Source organism: Choloepus didactylus, chromosome 13, assembly GCF_015220235.1.
Source record: "Choloepus didactylus isolate mChoDid1 chromosome 13, mChoDid1.pri, whole genome shotgun sequence".
Taxonomy (NCBI): Eukaryota; Metazoa; Chordata; class Mammalia; order Pilosa; family Megalonychidae; genus Choloepus; species Choloepus didactylus.
The window spans coordinates 6,525,190-6,539,074 of record NC_051319.1 but is presented as its reverse complement, the minus strand read 5'-3'; the positions used below and the strand labels follow the sequence as shown (position 1 = coordinate 6,539,074).

At 36.6% G+C, this 13,885-nt stretch overlaps 1 protein-coding gene across 3 annotated transcripts in view; it reads right to left on the bottom strand.

Annotated features, from left to right (window-relative positions):
- Positions 1–13,885, bottom strand: part of BDP1 (B double prime 1, subunit of RNA polymerase III transcription initiation factor IIIB) — a 188,374-nt gene that overhangs the window by 125,975 nt on the left and 48,514 nt on the right. For all 3 annotated transcript variants that reach the window (XM_037800829.1, XM_037800830.1, XM_037800831.1), the window contains exons 9-11: positions 8,303–8,446; positions 3,987–4,271; positions 2,041–2,188 (exon numbers count right to left, since the gene is read on the bottom strand). In XM_037800829.1, coding sequence (XP_037656757.1) covers positions 2,041–2,188; positions 3,987–4,271; positions 8,303–8,446 — 577 coding nt within the window. The remainder of the gene's footprint in view (positions 1–2,040; positions 2,189–3,986; positions 4,272–8,302; positions 8,447–13,885) is intronic.

Genomic DNA, 13,885 nt, shown 5'->3' with positions numbered 1-13,885 from the left:
GTAATGATGGTGATGAGGGCAGCATAACATGGTAAATGCGATTCATCCCAGTGAATGGTCTGCTTGGAAGTGGCTGAGATGTTGTATATATGTTTATGTTGTATACATGTTTCTACAATTTAAAAGAGACTAAATAGAAAACGATAATTAAATGCAATTATCCTGGGCTGGATCTAATAGTTGAGAAAATGCCCAAAAGGACCTTACTGGGACATATAAAAAAATTGGAAAAAAAACAAAGTTTATATCAATGTTAAAGTTCTTGAACCTGATAACCGTACTTTAGGTGATTACATAACTGAATATCCTTGTTCTTAGGAAATTTACATGGAAGTATTATGTGTTCAAGGAATATGATGCATACAACCTATGCTCAAATGTTTAGAAAACTGACAGATGGATAAAACAATACAGCAAATGTAGCAAAATGTTAAAATTGGTGGATCTGGGTATTAGAACAGGGAGGGATGCTGCAGTTCTCTGTATGGGTTTTGTATTATTTTTGCATCAATCAGTCCTATAAGAATAAAATTATTTCAAAATAAAAAGTTTAAGCAAAAAAAAAAAAAAAGTAAAAGAAAAAAATACATAATGGCCCCAAATTTCCAAAGATAACTAAAGAAATCAAACCACAAATCCAAGATGCTCGGAGAATACCAAGCAGGATAAAAAAGAGGTATATGCAAATTGGGGGGAGGAGAACCACCCATACTCCAGGATACAGCATATTCAAACTGCTGAAAAACAAATACAGGAGAAAACGTTAGGAGGAATCAGAGGAAAAAAAATGATGAACAAAGATAAGAATTACAGCAAGCCTCTTGTCATAACCTATGCAAACCAAGAGATATCAGGTCATTTTCAAAGCGCTAAAAGAAAAAAAAGCTGTCAGCCAGAATTCTATAAAGTATCTTTTGAAAAGTAAAGAAAAATAAAAATTTTTATTCACACAAGTAATAAATGATAATTCATTTTAGCATATCTGCACTACAAATGTTAAAGGAAGCTCTTCATAAACTTAGGTCTATGCAAAGATAGTTAAAATGAAAGTACTACACCCAGTGTTCTTTTTTACTTCAATTGCTCTTTTTCACTCTAATTATTATTCTTGTTATTTTTGTGTGTGTGCTAATGAAGGTGTCAGGGATTGATTTGGGTGATGAATGTACCACTATGTAATGGTACTGTAAACAATCGAAAGTACGATTTGTTTTGTATGACTGCGTGGTATGTGAATATATCTCAATAAAATGAAGATTAAAAAAAAAAATGAAAGTACTACAAGACTCTTTTAGAGCTTTTAATCATTCTAAAAGTTAAAGCAAAAATAGCTGTACTGTATTGTGGATTTATAGTGTATGTAAAATTAAAATATAGGACAATCAAAAAAACAAAAGATGGGAGGAAGGAATTGGGAATATCTTGCTGTGATTCTTATGCTACAAATGAAGCAATATAAAACTATTCTGTGAAAACTTAAGACACTGAAACACTAGAAAAACTACTAAATAAATTTTTAGAAGAGGCATAAATGATAAACTAAATAGTGAAGATATAGTAATAAAAAATACTGAATAAATCCAAAAGCAGTCAGAAAAAAAAGAACAAAGAACAGATTGAACAAATAAAAAACAACAAGCCATCTTGTATATTTTAATCCAACCATCTCAATGATTAAATTTGTGAATGGCTTACACATCCCAATTAAAAGACAGAGATTGTCAACTTAAATAAAAAAGGAAAACCCAACTATATATGTCCGGAAACCCTCTTTAAAAGAAAGCTGTCACAACAAACTAGACATCAAAACAAAGAACACTACCAGAAATAAAGGAGGACATTACACACGATAAAAGTGTCATTTCACCAAGAAGACACCACAATTTTAGGTGTGCATGCAACTAACAACAGAGCCTCAAAAAACAAACAGAACTATAAATAGAAATGCTCAAATCCACAATTATAGTTGGAGACTTCAACACTCCTCTTGCAGTAATCAATAGAATACGTACATAAACTCAGTAACAACATAGAAAATACCTTGATGAAAGGACAGGGTCAGTTATTTTCACAACTTTTTCAATGGAAGACAAGCCCACACCGTCATCTATGTTCTGTAAGCAGGAAAGCTTCAGTTCCTTATTGTATTCACTTTCATTTACCTCAGGTCTTACAGACTGAAATTCATCTATGTACACAAAATGAATGTTATTCTAAAAAATGAAAGCAAAAATACCTTTTCCATTGTTTTTTAAAGCACAAATGAATTTACATAACATTGTCTTTTCCTACAAAACATTAATTCATAATTCAAGGCATACCTTATTTTATAATAACACAATGAAAATTATTTTATAACACAATGAAAATTTAATCAATTAACAACTGTTTGTGTTTTAAGACTCAGTCCAAATTTCCTAGGCAATTTGTAGCATCTTCCTTTTATCTTGCTTAAATATTAAATGGTTAAATGAACTTGTTTTTTGTATCTAGTCAGGCAGCTAAAAGTGGACTTGACTATTATTCTGCTCTTTCAGAAGTGTCACAATTAATAAACAGTTACAGCTATCATTTATTGACTTTCTAATTGACAGGAACTCTAAGTCCTTCTGATGCATTATCTCATTTGATAATCAAAACACCTATTAAAAGGCATTAATGTTATCCCCATGATAGAGAAGAAAATAAGTTCAGAGATCTTAGGCAACTTTCTCAAGGTCATACATTTAGCAAGTAAAAGAGCTGGAATTAATTACTTAGTCATTAAGCTATTCTGTTTCATATGTAGTATCTCTAAAAATAAGCCACATGAACATAATATTGTGGCATGTTCTGGTGTGCTACCATCATTTTCTCCCCTCTTTACTTCACTATCTGCTTTAAATAATCTACATATGAACTCTTAAGGGAAGAGACCAAGCATTCTGTACACTCTTAGCCTTCATTCCCTAGCAACTAATAAGTGTCAGTATTTCTGCATTTTTAAGGGAGAAGAAGGAAGGAGGGAGGGAGGGAAGGGATGGAGGGAAGGATGAAAGAATGGAAGGATAGAAGGAAGGGAGGAAGGAAGGAAGGAAGGGTAGGAAAACTTATTCCAATAACACTTTTGTAGAAATTAAATACCTCATGTGGGTTCAGAGGTGCTCTATAGAAATCAAACATAAAATCCTATGATCTATTAATATAGATATATAAAAATACATTTAAGTATGTACACATGATTTCCAGTCATTGCTAATGAGAGTACATAGGAAGCAATACACCTTACAGACAAACTTTTAAAAAAACTCCCTGCTTCACTTCAATTTATTTTTTTTTAAACAATAAGATTTTTTCTTTCAATTAAAAGCAACAGGGTTTAACACAGTACCATGAACACAAAACCAATTAATAAACATTATTAATTTCTACTATCCAGAAGGAAAGTATTGAAGTTATAGAGCATATTACATGTCTTCTCAAGTAAGACAGGGCTATTAAAATGCGTTAAGAAACTCACTTTTGTTCAGTGTACTTAGAACATTGTGCTACCATCACTCAGTATTATGCCATCTATTTCTGGATCTATACAATCAAGCTTGCTGAACATTCTGTAGTCCTTCAGCATCAAATACTTGATTTCTACCCTCTTTCTATCTCTTGACAATGTAGCTTACAATGGGTGACAGTGTGATTATGAAAATCTTGCGGATCACATGCCCTTTATCCAGTGTATGGATGGATGAGCAGAAAAACGGGGACAAAAACTAAATGAAAAATAGGGTGGGATGGGGGGAATGATTTGGGTGTTCTTTTTTACTTTTATTTTTTATTCTTATTCTTTCTGGTGTAAGGAAAATGTTTAAAAATAGATTGGGGTGACGAATGCATAACTATATGATGGTACTATGAGCAGCTGATTGTACACCATGGATGACTGTTTGGTATGTGAATATATCTCAGTAAATCTGAATTTAATTGAAGGAAGAAAAAAAAAAGAAACTTACTCTTGTGTTCTTCTCCAATAGAAGAGTCTGACTGAACAGTGGCATTTCCTGAAAGATTTTCTACTTCCTGTTCATCAGTTTCTTCTTCATTCTCCCTTCTCCTTTTCTTTTGATTTAGATCTGGTTCTAATGCAATCTGTTCTGAATCCTGTTCCGATAAAGTCAGAGACGGTGGTTTTTCTTCAACTGTCCGCACATCCTGTTGAGATTCTTCTGTGTCTGAAATATTAGTACTCACAGACTCATCTGGATCATCATTCACTCCTTTATTGGCAAGTTTTTTCACTGCAAAAGAGAATTGGTTAAGAATTTATAAATAATCTGCAGAGAAGTTCTTAAAAGGAGAGAAAATTAAGTAATCAAGTATTTTTTGTAAGAAAAAACACAAAATTTTTTATATAAGCAAACAAAGACAACTTAAATGTCTCATTGAGGATGACTAAAGTTGTAATACATACATGCCATAAAAAATCCATGCAGCCAATAACAATGAGGTAAGGTTATATGAAATAATGACAAAGATTTTCAAAACAGTGTTGTAATAAAAAAATTAAGTTTAGAACAACATATAGTATGATCTCATTTTTACTAAACAAAAACAATTATGTAATAAGTTATACAGTAAAATTACATAATTATATAATAAAACTCAATGTCATTTTTCTTTAAAAAAAGTCAAAACAAAATTTGAAAACTGAGAAAATAAGACCTCATTTATTTTCTATCAGATTAATAACCAGAAATTTTTAAATTCTGAGACTTGCAATAGTATATCTGAAAAGTTCTTACATTAAATAAGATATAATGATGGTGATAAAAGCACAGCTCTGTGATTATCCTGAGAGCCACTGACCACACACTTTGGATGGACTGTATACAGTGTGTGAATAAAAATTGTGGGAAAAAAAAGATAATGAGCTACTTGTGCTACCACTTATAACGTGATAAATCATAGGAATTAATATATCTATCCTAATCTTATAGGAATATAGATAGCAAGGAAAAAGAGATTAATAATGAACTAATTTTGCAGCTACCAATACTCCTTTTAAAAATATACAGGTGCCATGCTCCAGAGAAAGAAAATTCTAGATTGGCTCTGTGCAGAAAAGTTATCATAGCAGGCCTGAATGGTATCCTTTGAAAGGCCTATTAACAAGGTTGGTCCTTAGCTGGCAATTGGGAATTTGATTTTGGAAGAGTTCCCACCACCTTAAGTGATAAGAGTAGCTCACTGTGCCTAAACTATTTGTATAAAAGATGCGGTTCAAAGTGAACAAATGCTTTTCTCTGGGCATCTGGAATTTTGGTAAATACCAGATAGAGGGTATCTATAAAAATCTTGGGTACTTACTCTCTAACAAGCTTCCATGAGAGACAGAATTTCACACATTATCACAATTTGTTACCGATGGAATTAAGTGCATCCTGTATGACTCTGACAGAGGATCCTTGGAAGCTTATGTCTGCTATCCCCTAGACTTAGCCCTCTGATTTTGCTCTGTAACCTTTTGCTGTAATAAATCTTAGCTATGACTACAACTATATGCTGGGTCCTTTGAGTCCTCCTAGTGAAACTCTGAACTTAAGAATGGTCACAGGAAATCCCGAACACAGGTTCTCATATTCCTAGGTTTGAGTCCTGTCTCTGACTTTACTAATACACTGAGCCCTGGCAAAATATAACTTAGGATCCCTGGGGCTGTTTCTGTGTGATTAAAACAAATGCAGAAGGGCATGGACTATCTAACATACAAGATGCCCTGTAGTTCTAAGATTCTTAAGTTATAGCTAAACATTGTTCTCATGGTTGAGAGCTCAAATAGTTAGAAAAATGTAAACCTAAAATCAGATATAGGTACCATGTAAAAAATTATGCATCTGGTACAAGTCAACATTAACTTTCAGAAAGAAGTTATGTTCAAACAATACAATCTACTCACAACACAAAACTATTAGGATTTTGTAATGGATGTTTTCCCAAGGAAAATAATAATAAATAACAAAACATGAAACTTGATATTTCAAAATTCTGATGGCCTTTTATTACCTATAACTGTGGTCTAGATGCTAGAAAGGTGTCAAGAAGTCCAGTCATACCAATTATAAAATTTAAAAGGAAGGAAGATGGTGGAATAGGAGAGGCAAAGCTAACTTCTCCACTGTGGAATCATTAGAGAAAAGGCAGAAAATGACCAGGAATTTAATTGCGACCACCTTTGGGCTGGCTGCTACATGCTGGCCGGAGCAGATGAGGGAGGAACTATGCAGTCTCACACTCTCATCTCCATAACCAGCTCAGGAATGCACCCTTCTCAGTCTCGTAACCAGGAGCACCAGCATGGGAACTCGGGAACCAATAGACTTATTTTAGTCATGCAGAGACCTTGCTGCAGGGAGCAGTGCCTATCCCCCAATCCTGAGGCAGGCCGCTGTGGGTGCCTGGTTTTGAGGAAGACTGGGGAAGATCCATCAGGAAGAGAGGGGACACAGAGCAGAGCCAATCCAACAAGTAGCAGGTGAGAGAGACACTCCATTCTGCAGCTTGCATCTTCAGAGGCGCAAGGCACTCATAGCGTCCACAGACCAAGAGGCAGGGAGAAGGGAGAGAGCTACACAGAAGCACCAAGAGCTCCTCCCCAATCCCAGAGGCCTGCGGGTGCACACAAAGCAGGGATCTTGTAGGCCCACGAATAGCAGGGCACTTACCAGCTGGCTGAGAGCTGGGGAAGGTGACAATCTCAGTCCCACAGCTCAAGGATATCCCCCTCAAAAGCCTGAAAATCACCAGACCCATCGTGCCCCTATGCGAATTTTAACACTGAGGTACACAGTGCCTACCCCCCACCCTAACCCCTGGTGTTGGCAGACTCCAGCATGCATGGACACCTGCAGATTTTCACATGGTTTGGACCCCACCCAGCAGGATGCCACAGTCAGGGAAAAGCAGGGTTCAGAGGAAGAGGTGGTTCTGGAGCGCCATCTGCTGGGAAAACAGGGAAAGTACACTCGGGCAATCAGCTGTTCTGCAAAATCCTCTGAAGATGTCAAAAAAGACTGCTTTACCCGCAGGAAGTCTTGACCTCTGTCTGGCAGAGAATTACTGATAAATCAAGTGCATGTGAAAACATGAATGAATCTGGAGGACATAATGTTGAGTGAAATAAGCCAGACACAAAAGGACAGATATTAAAAGAACTCACTAATATGAACCCCCTAAAAATGTAAACTTAAGAGTCTTAAAGTGTAGAATTTAGGGGACCTAGAAACAGACAGAAGCTAGAGAAAGGGGAGTGGTTATCTCATATACCTAACATTTAGAGACTTGTCAACAAGGCTGAACTTGAATGTATGGGAACAGATAGAAGTGATAGTAGTTCGTTAGTGGGATTATAATAGTTCCACATTGAAGGTGAATGTAATTGAAAGTTGTTTAAAGCCATGTATCTCACAAATTAACACTACAAATACAAATAAGACCTTGCAAGAACTACTTCAAAGGTATGACACTTGTACAAAGAATTATTAATGGGGAAAACTGCTTATTTCACCTAATTCATGCTATGAACTATATTTAACAGGAATACCTTACTAGTACCACACCACTACTAGGGGTAAATAATTGGGAGGGACAAGAGTTACGGGTGTTTTGGGCTTTCTCTTCAGTGTGGCTGTGTCTGTTGTTTCTCTCTATGGAGCAGCAAAAATTGTCTAAAATTGTGAGTGACGATTATACAACTAAGTGAGGATACTGTGAGATACTGTTTATTTTGGAGAGAATATATGTTAGGTGCATTCCCCTATCCCATAATGTTGACATCCCTTTTCAAAATGAAGAAATTAGAATGGTCATTGCCCTAATATCCCTGAAGTATGAAAAAGATCAAATGAGAGGGAGCAGTTGTAACAGAGAAGACAGGATTTAACAATTGATTATGACTACTGAATCATTATATAGATATTTCTTTTTATTCTCTAATGTATTGGAACAGCTAGACAGAAACACCTGAAATTGTGGAAATGTCACCCAAACCAAACTTTGAAATTTCTTCTATAACTACTTGTTAAACCATACTTTGAAATTTATCACTTTTCTGCCTATATCTTATATTTCACAATAAAGTGTTAAAAAATTTTTTTAATTAAAACAACTTGCTTTTTGGCCCAATAGCTAGAAGATGAAAGAAAAATCAATTCGCTCCTTGAATGCCTTGATGATCCTAACTATGTGAATGCCATATGAACTCCCAAAGACTCAAGGAATATTGCAAGTGCTACTACTAAGGAAATAGTGTAATTTCTTTGAAAATAAATACCTTTTGCCTTTTTCCATTGTTTTGAAGATTTCTTCTCTTTTAAAGAGTGATTTTTAACTGATTTTTGTTTTCTTTTCTCTTCTTCAGCAAGAACTTTCTGAAGTAAATGGGCAAAAAAATCGAAGTCAAAGGGGCGCTTTTCCTCTGTTTAAAAAAAAAAAAGGAAAAGAACCTTAAAGTTTTTCTATTTTTAAAACATCATAAAATCAAAAGAACATGGATTTGTCTAGCAACAGGTGAATGGATAAACAATTTTAGTTACTTTAGTATAGTCACACAATAGAACATCACTCAGAATTTAATAGGAACTACTGATACGTGCAATAGTATGAATGAATTTCAAAAACATTCTAAGTGACAGAATTTAGACACAAAAAAATTAAAGACACAAAAGTATACACTGATTCCATTAATAAGACATTGTAGGACAAGCTAGACCAATCTATGGTGATTCAAATTAAACTAGTGGCTGCCTTGGGCCAGGAAGACAGCAGTAGAGACTGACCAGAAAGGGAAATGAAGGACATTTCTGGAGTGATGAAAATATTCTATACCTTGTCTTGGGTAGTAGCTACCACAGGTATATTCATCTGTTAAAACTCATCATGCTACACACTGTGCTGTATATAAACATAAATAAGTTAAGAATGAAATAAGTAAATGGGCTATGGTGACTGAGAAGTACTCACAAACTAAATTTAGCTCCACCCTGATCAAGATGGTGAAATTGGAAACTTCAGAGCTCTGTCTCCCCAGAGAGGTTTAAAAAACAATCAGTAAGAACTGGCAAAAACAGCTTTCTCAGAAACTCCAGACAACAGTTTAAGAACTGTAGTTACAGGGTAAGTGCCAAATCAAGAAAAAGGCTATTTAAAAGGAGTAGGATCGCTACTCAGAATATACCCAGAAGATCCAAAAGCAGGGATGTGAACAGACATTTTTGCAATGGTATTCATAGGGGCACTATTGACAATTGCCAAAAGATGGAAACAATCCAAGTGTCCAAAAACAGATGAATGGTTAAACAAAATATGGTATACACATATGATGCAATATTATTCAGCAGTAAGAAGGAATGAAGTCCTGAAGCATGGGGCAACATGGACAAACCTTGAGGACATTAAGTTAAGTGAAATAAGTCACACAAAATTACAAATATTGTATGATCTCACTGATACGAACCAATTATAATATGTAAACTTATAAACGTAAAATATAGAATATGGGTTAATGGGATATAGAATAAGGCAAAGAATGGAGAGTGGCTGCTTAATATGTTCAGAATGTTTAGTTAAATTTAAATGTTTGGAAATGGATAGAGTGACAGTAGCACATTATTGTGAGAATAATTAACAATACTTAATTGTGTGAGGAAACAGGAAGTTTAGAGTCATGTATGTCATCAGAAGCAATGTTGGAGGTCAAAACATGGGAATGTATAACATAGTGAATCTTGTGGTAGACAATGACTGATGAACTGTACAAATATAAAAAGTTCTTTCATGAACTAGAATAAATGTATGACACTATTACAAAGAGTTAATAATAGAGCGGTATATGGGGAGAAAGATATCTACTACAAACTATGGACTATAGATAACAATAATAGCTTAATTTTCTTTCATCACCAGTTAACAAATGTACCACACCAATACTATGGGTCAATAATGGGGGGGGGGCAGAATAAAAGGTATAGAAGGATTTGGGGTTTTCTTTTTTAATTTTTATTTCTTTCCTGAAGTAATGAAAATGTTCTAAAATTGATCATGGTGATGTATGCACAACTACATGCTGACTGTGAGCCACGGACTGTATATTTTGGATGGTTTGCATGGCGTGTGAATATATCTCACATTAAAGAATATATCTTTCACTGCATTAAAGGGAAAAAAAAAGCAGTAGGATCTTCAAACTGATTAGAATGCGTGCTACTAAAAATCAGAAATGACAAGTTTTGGAAAGATGTAGACAAATAGAAACACTCATTCATTGCTGGTGGCAATGTAAAATGGTACAGACGCTGTGAAAGACAGTTTTTTTAGTTTCTCAGAAAGCTAAGTACAGAACTCCATATGACCCAGCAATTGCACTACTAGGCATAAACCCAAAGAACAGACAGCAGGGACTCAAACAGTTGTTTGTACACTGATGTTCACAGCAACATTATCCACAACTGTCAAAAGACAGAAGCAACACAAGTGTCCACAAATCAATGAATGAGTAAATAAAATGCAGTATATACATACAATCAAATATTACTGACGCATAAAAAGGAATGAAGACCCGATACATGAGATAACATGGATGGATCCTGAAGACATCGTGCTGAGTGAAATAAGCCAAACACAAAGGACAAATATTGTATGATCTCACAGATTTGAAACAATTAGAAAAAGCAAAGTGCTGAAAGAAAACCACCAGTCAACAATTTTCTATCTGACGCAACTTTCTTTGAAAAACAAGGGTGAGATTAGGACATTCTTGGATAAACAAAGGCAAGAAGTTCATCACCACTAGACTTGCCCTACAAGCAATGCTAAAGGGAGTTCCTCAGACTGAAAGGAAAGGACACTAAAAACAGTGATTCAAAGAGGCATGAAGAAATAAAGAAATAATTTATAATTACCCTAATTACTATTAGGGTAATTATAAATGCCAAAAATATTGTAGTGCATTATTTGGTATGTAACCTCCATTTCGTAATTCACATAAGGGCTAAAATGCAAATACAAAAAAAGTAATGATAAATCCATGATTTTGAGCATACAATGTACAAAGATAAAAGTGGTAATAAGTACAAAAAAAAAAAGTGGAGGAGAGAGGGGTATAGGAAAAATGTGCATGCTAATAAAGTTAAGTTGTGTTAAATCAAAAAGGGCTGTTACATATTTAGGATGTTAAATTTTAAACCCATGATAACCACAAGGAAAACAGATGAAAAATATATCCAGACACAACTGCGAAGGCACTCAATACCGTACAACATAAAACATCCAAGAAATATAAAAGTAAGCACTAAAAGTGAGGGGACAAAAAAGATATAAAACTTACAAAGACTAAATAACAAAATGGCAGAAGAAAGACTTGTATTATCAGTAGTGATTATAAATGTAAATAGAGTGGAGGCGGGGCAAGATGGCGGACTGGTGAGCTGTATGTTTTAGTTACTCCTCCATGAAAGTAGGTAGAAAGCCAGGAACTGCGTGGACTGGACACCACAGAGCAATCCGACTTTGGGCATACTTCATACAACACTCATGAAAACGTGGAACTGCTGAGATCAGCGAAATCTGTAAGTTTTTGCGACCAGGGGACCCGCGCCCCTCCCTGCCAGGCTCAGTCCCGTGGGAGGAGGGGCTGTCAGCTCCGGGAAGGAAAAGGGAGAACTGCAGTGGCAGTCCTTATCGGAAACTTATTCTACTGATCCAAACTCCAACCATAGACAGACTGAGACCAGACACCAGAGAATCTGAGAGCAGCCAGCCCAGCAGAGAGGAGACAGGCATAGAAAAAAAACAACACGAAAAACTCCAAAATAAAAGCGGAGGATTTTTGGAGTTCTGGTGAACATAGAAAGGGGAAGGGCAGCGCTCAGGCCCTGAGGCGCATATGCAAATCCCGAAGAAAAGCTGATCTCTCTGCCCTGTGGACCTTTCCTTAATGGCCCTGGTTGCTTTGTCTCTTAGCATTTCAATAACCCATTAGATCTCTGAGGAGGGCCCTTTTTTTTTTTTTTTTTTTTTAATCCTTTTCACTTTTTCTAAAACAATTACTCTAAGAAGCCCAATACAGAAAGCTTCAAAGACTTGCAATTTGGGCAGGTCAAGTCAAGAGCAGAACTAAGAGAGCTCTGAGACAAAAGGCAATAATCCAGTGGCTGAGAAAATTCACTAAACACCACAACTTCCCAAGAAAAGGGGGGTGTCCGCTCACAGCCATCATCCTGGTGGACAGGAAACACTCCTGCCCATCGCCAGCCCCATAACCCAGAGCTGCCCCCAGACAACCCAGTGTGACGGAAGGGCTTCAAATAACAGGCACACACCACAAAACTGGGCGTGGACATTAGCCTTCCCTGCAACCTCAGCTGATTGTCCCAGACTTGGGAAGGTGGAGCAGTGTGAATTGACAAAGCCCCATTCAGCCATCATTTCAGCAGACTGGGAGCCTCCCTACACAGCCCAGCAGCCCAGAACTGCCCTGGGGGGACGGCACTCACCTGTGACATAGCACAGTCATCCCTCATCAGAGGACCCGGGGTGCACAGCCTGGAAGAGGGGACCACTTGCAAGTCTCAGGAGCCATAAGCCAATACCAAGGATTTGTGGGTCAGAGGCAGAGACAAACTGTGGCAGGACTGAACTGAAGGATTAGACTATTGCAGCAGCTTTAAAACTCTAGGATCACCAGGGAGATTTGATTGTTAGGGCCACCCCCCCTCCCTGACTGCCCAGAAACACGCTCCATATACAGGGCAGGCAACACGAACAACACACGCAAGCTTGGTACACCAATTGGACCCCACAAAACTCACTCCCCCACTCACCACAAAGGCTAAGCAGGGGAGAACTGGCTTGTGGAGAACAGGTGGCTCGTGGACGCCACCTGCTGGTTAGTTAGAGAAAGTGTACTCCACGAAGCTGTAGATCTGATAAATTAGAGATAAGGACTTCAATTGGTCTACACATCCTAAAAGAACCCTATCAAGTTCAGCAAATGCCAAGAGGCCAAAAACAACAGAAAATTATAAAGCATATGAAAAAACCAGACGATATGGATAACCCAAGCCCAAGCACCCAAATCAAAAGACCAGAAGAGACACAGCACCTAGAGCAGCTACTCAAAGAACTAAAGATGAACAATGAGACCATAGTACGGGATACAAAGGAAATCAAGAAGACCCTAGAACAGCATAAAGAAGACATTGCAAGACTAAATAAAAAAATGGATGATCTTATGGAAATTAAAGAAACTGTTGACCAATTAAAAAGATTCTAGACACTCATAGTACAAGATTAGAGGAAGTTGAACAACGAATCAGTGACCTAGAAGATGACAGAATGGAAAATGAAAGCATAAAAGAATGGGGAAAAAAATTGAAAAAATCGAAATGGACCTCAGGGATATGATAGATAATATGAAACGTCCGAATATAAGACTCATTGGTGTCCCAGAAGGGGAAGAAAAGGGTAAAGGTCTAGGAAGAGTATTCAAAGAAATTGTTGGGGAAAACTTCCCAAATCTTCTAAACAACATAAATACACAAATCATAAATGCTCAGCGAACTCCAAATAGAATAAATACAAATAAACCCACTCCGAGACATATACTGATCACACTGTCAAACACAGAAGAGAAGGAGCAAGTTCTGAAAGCAGCAAGAGAAAAGCAATTCACCACATACAAAGGAAACAGCATAAGACTAAGTAGTGACTACTCAGCAGCCACCACGGAGGCGAGAAGGTAGTGGCATGATATATTTAAAATTCTGAGTGAGAAAAATTTCCAGCCAAGAATACTTTATCCAGAAAAGCTCTCCTTCAAATTGGAGGGAGAGCTTAAATTTTTCACAGACAAACAAAT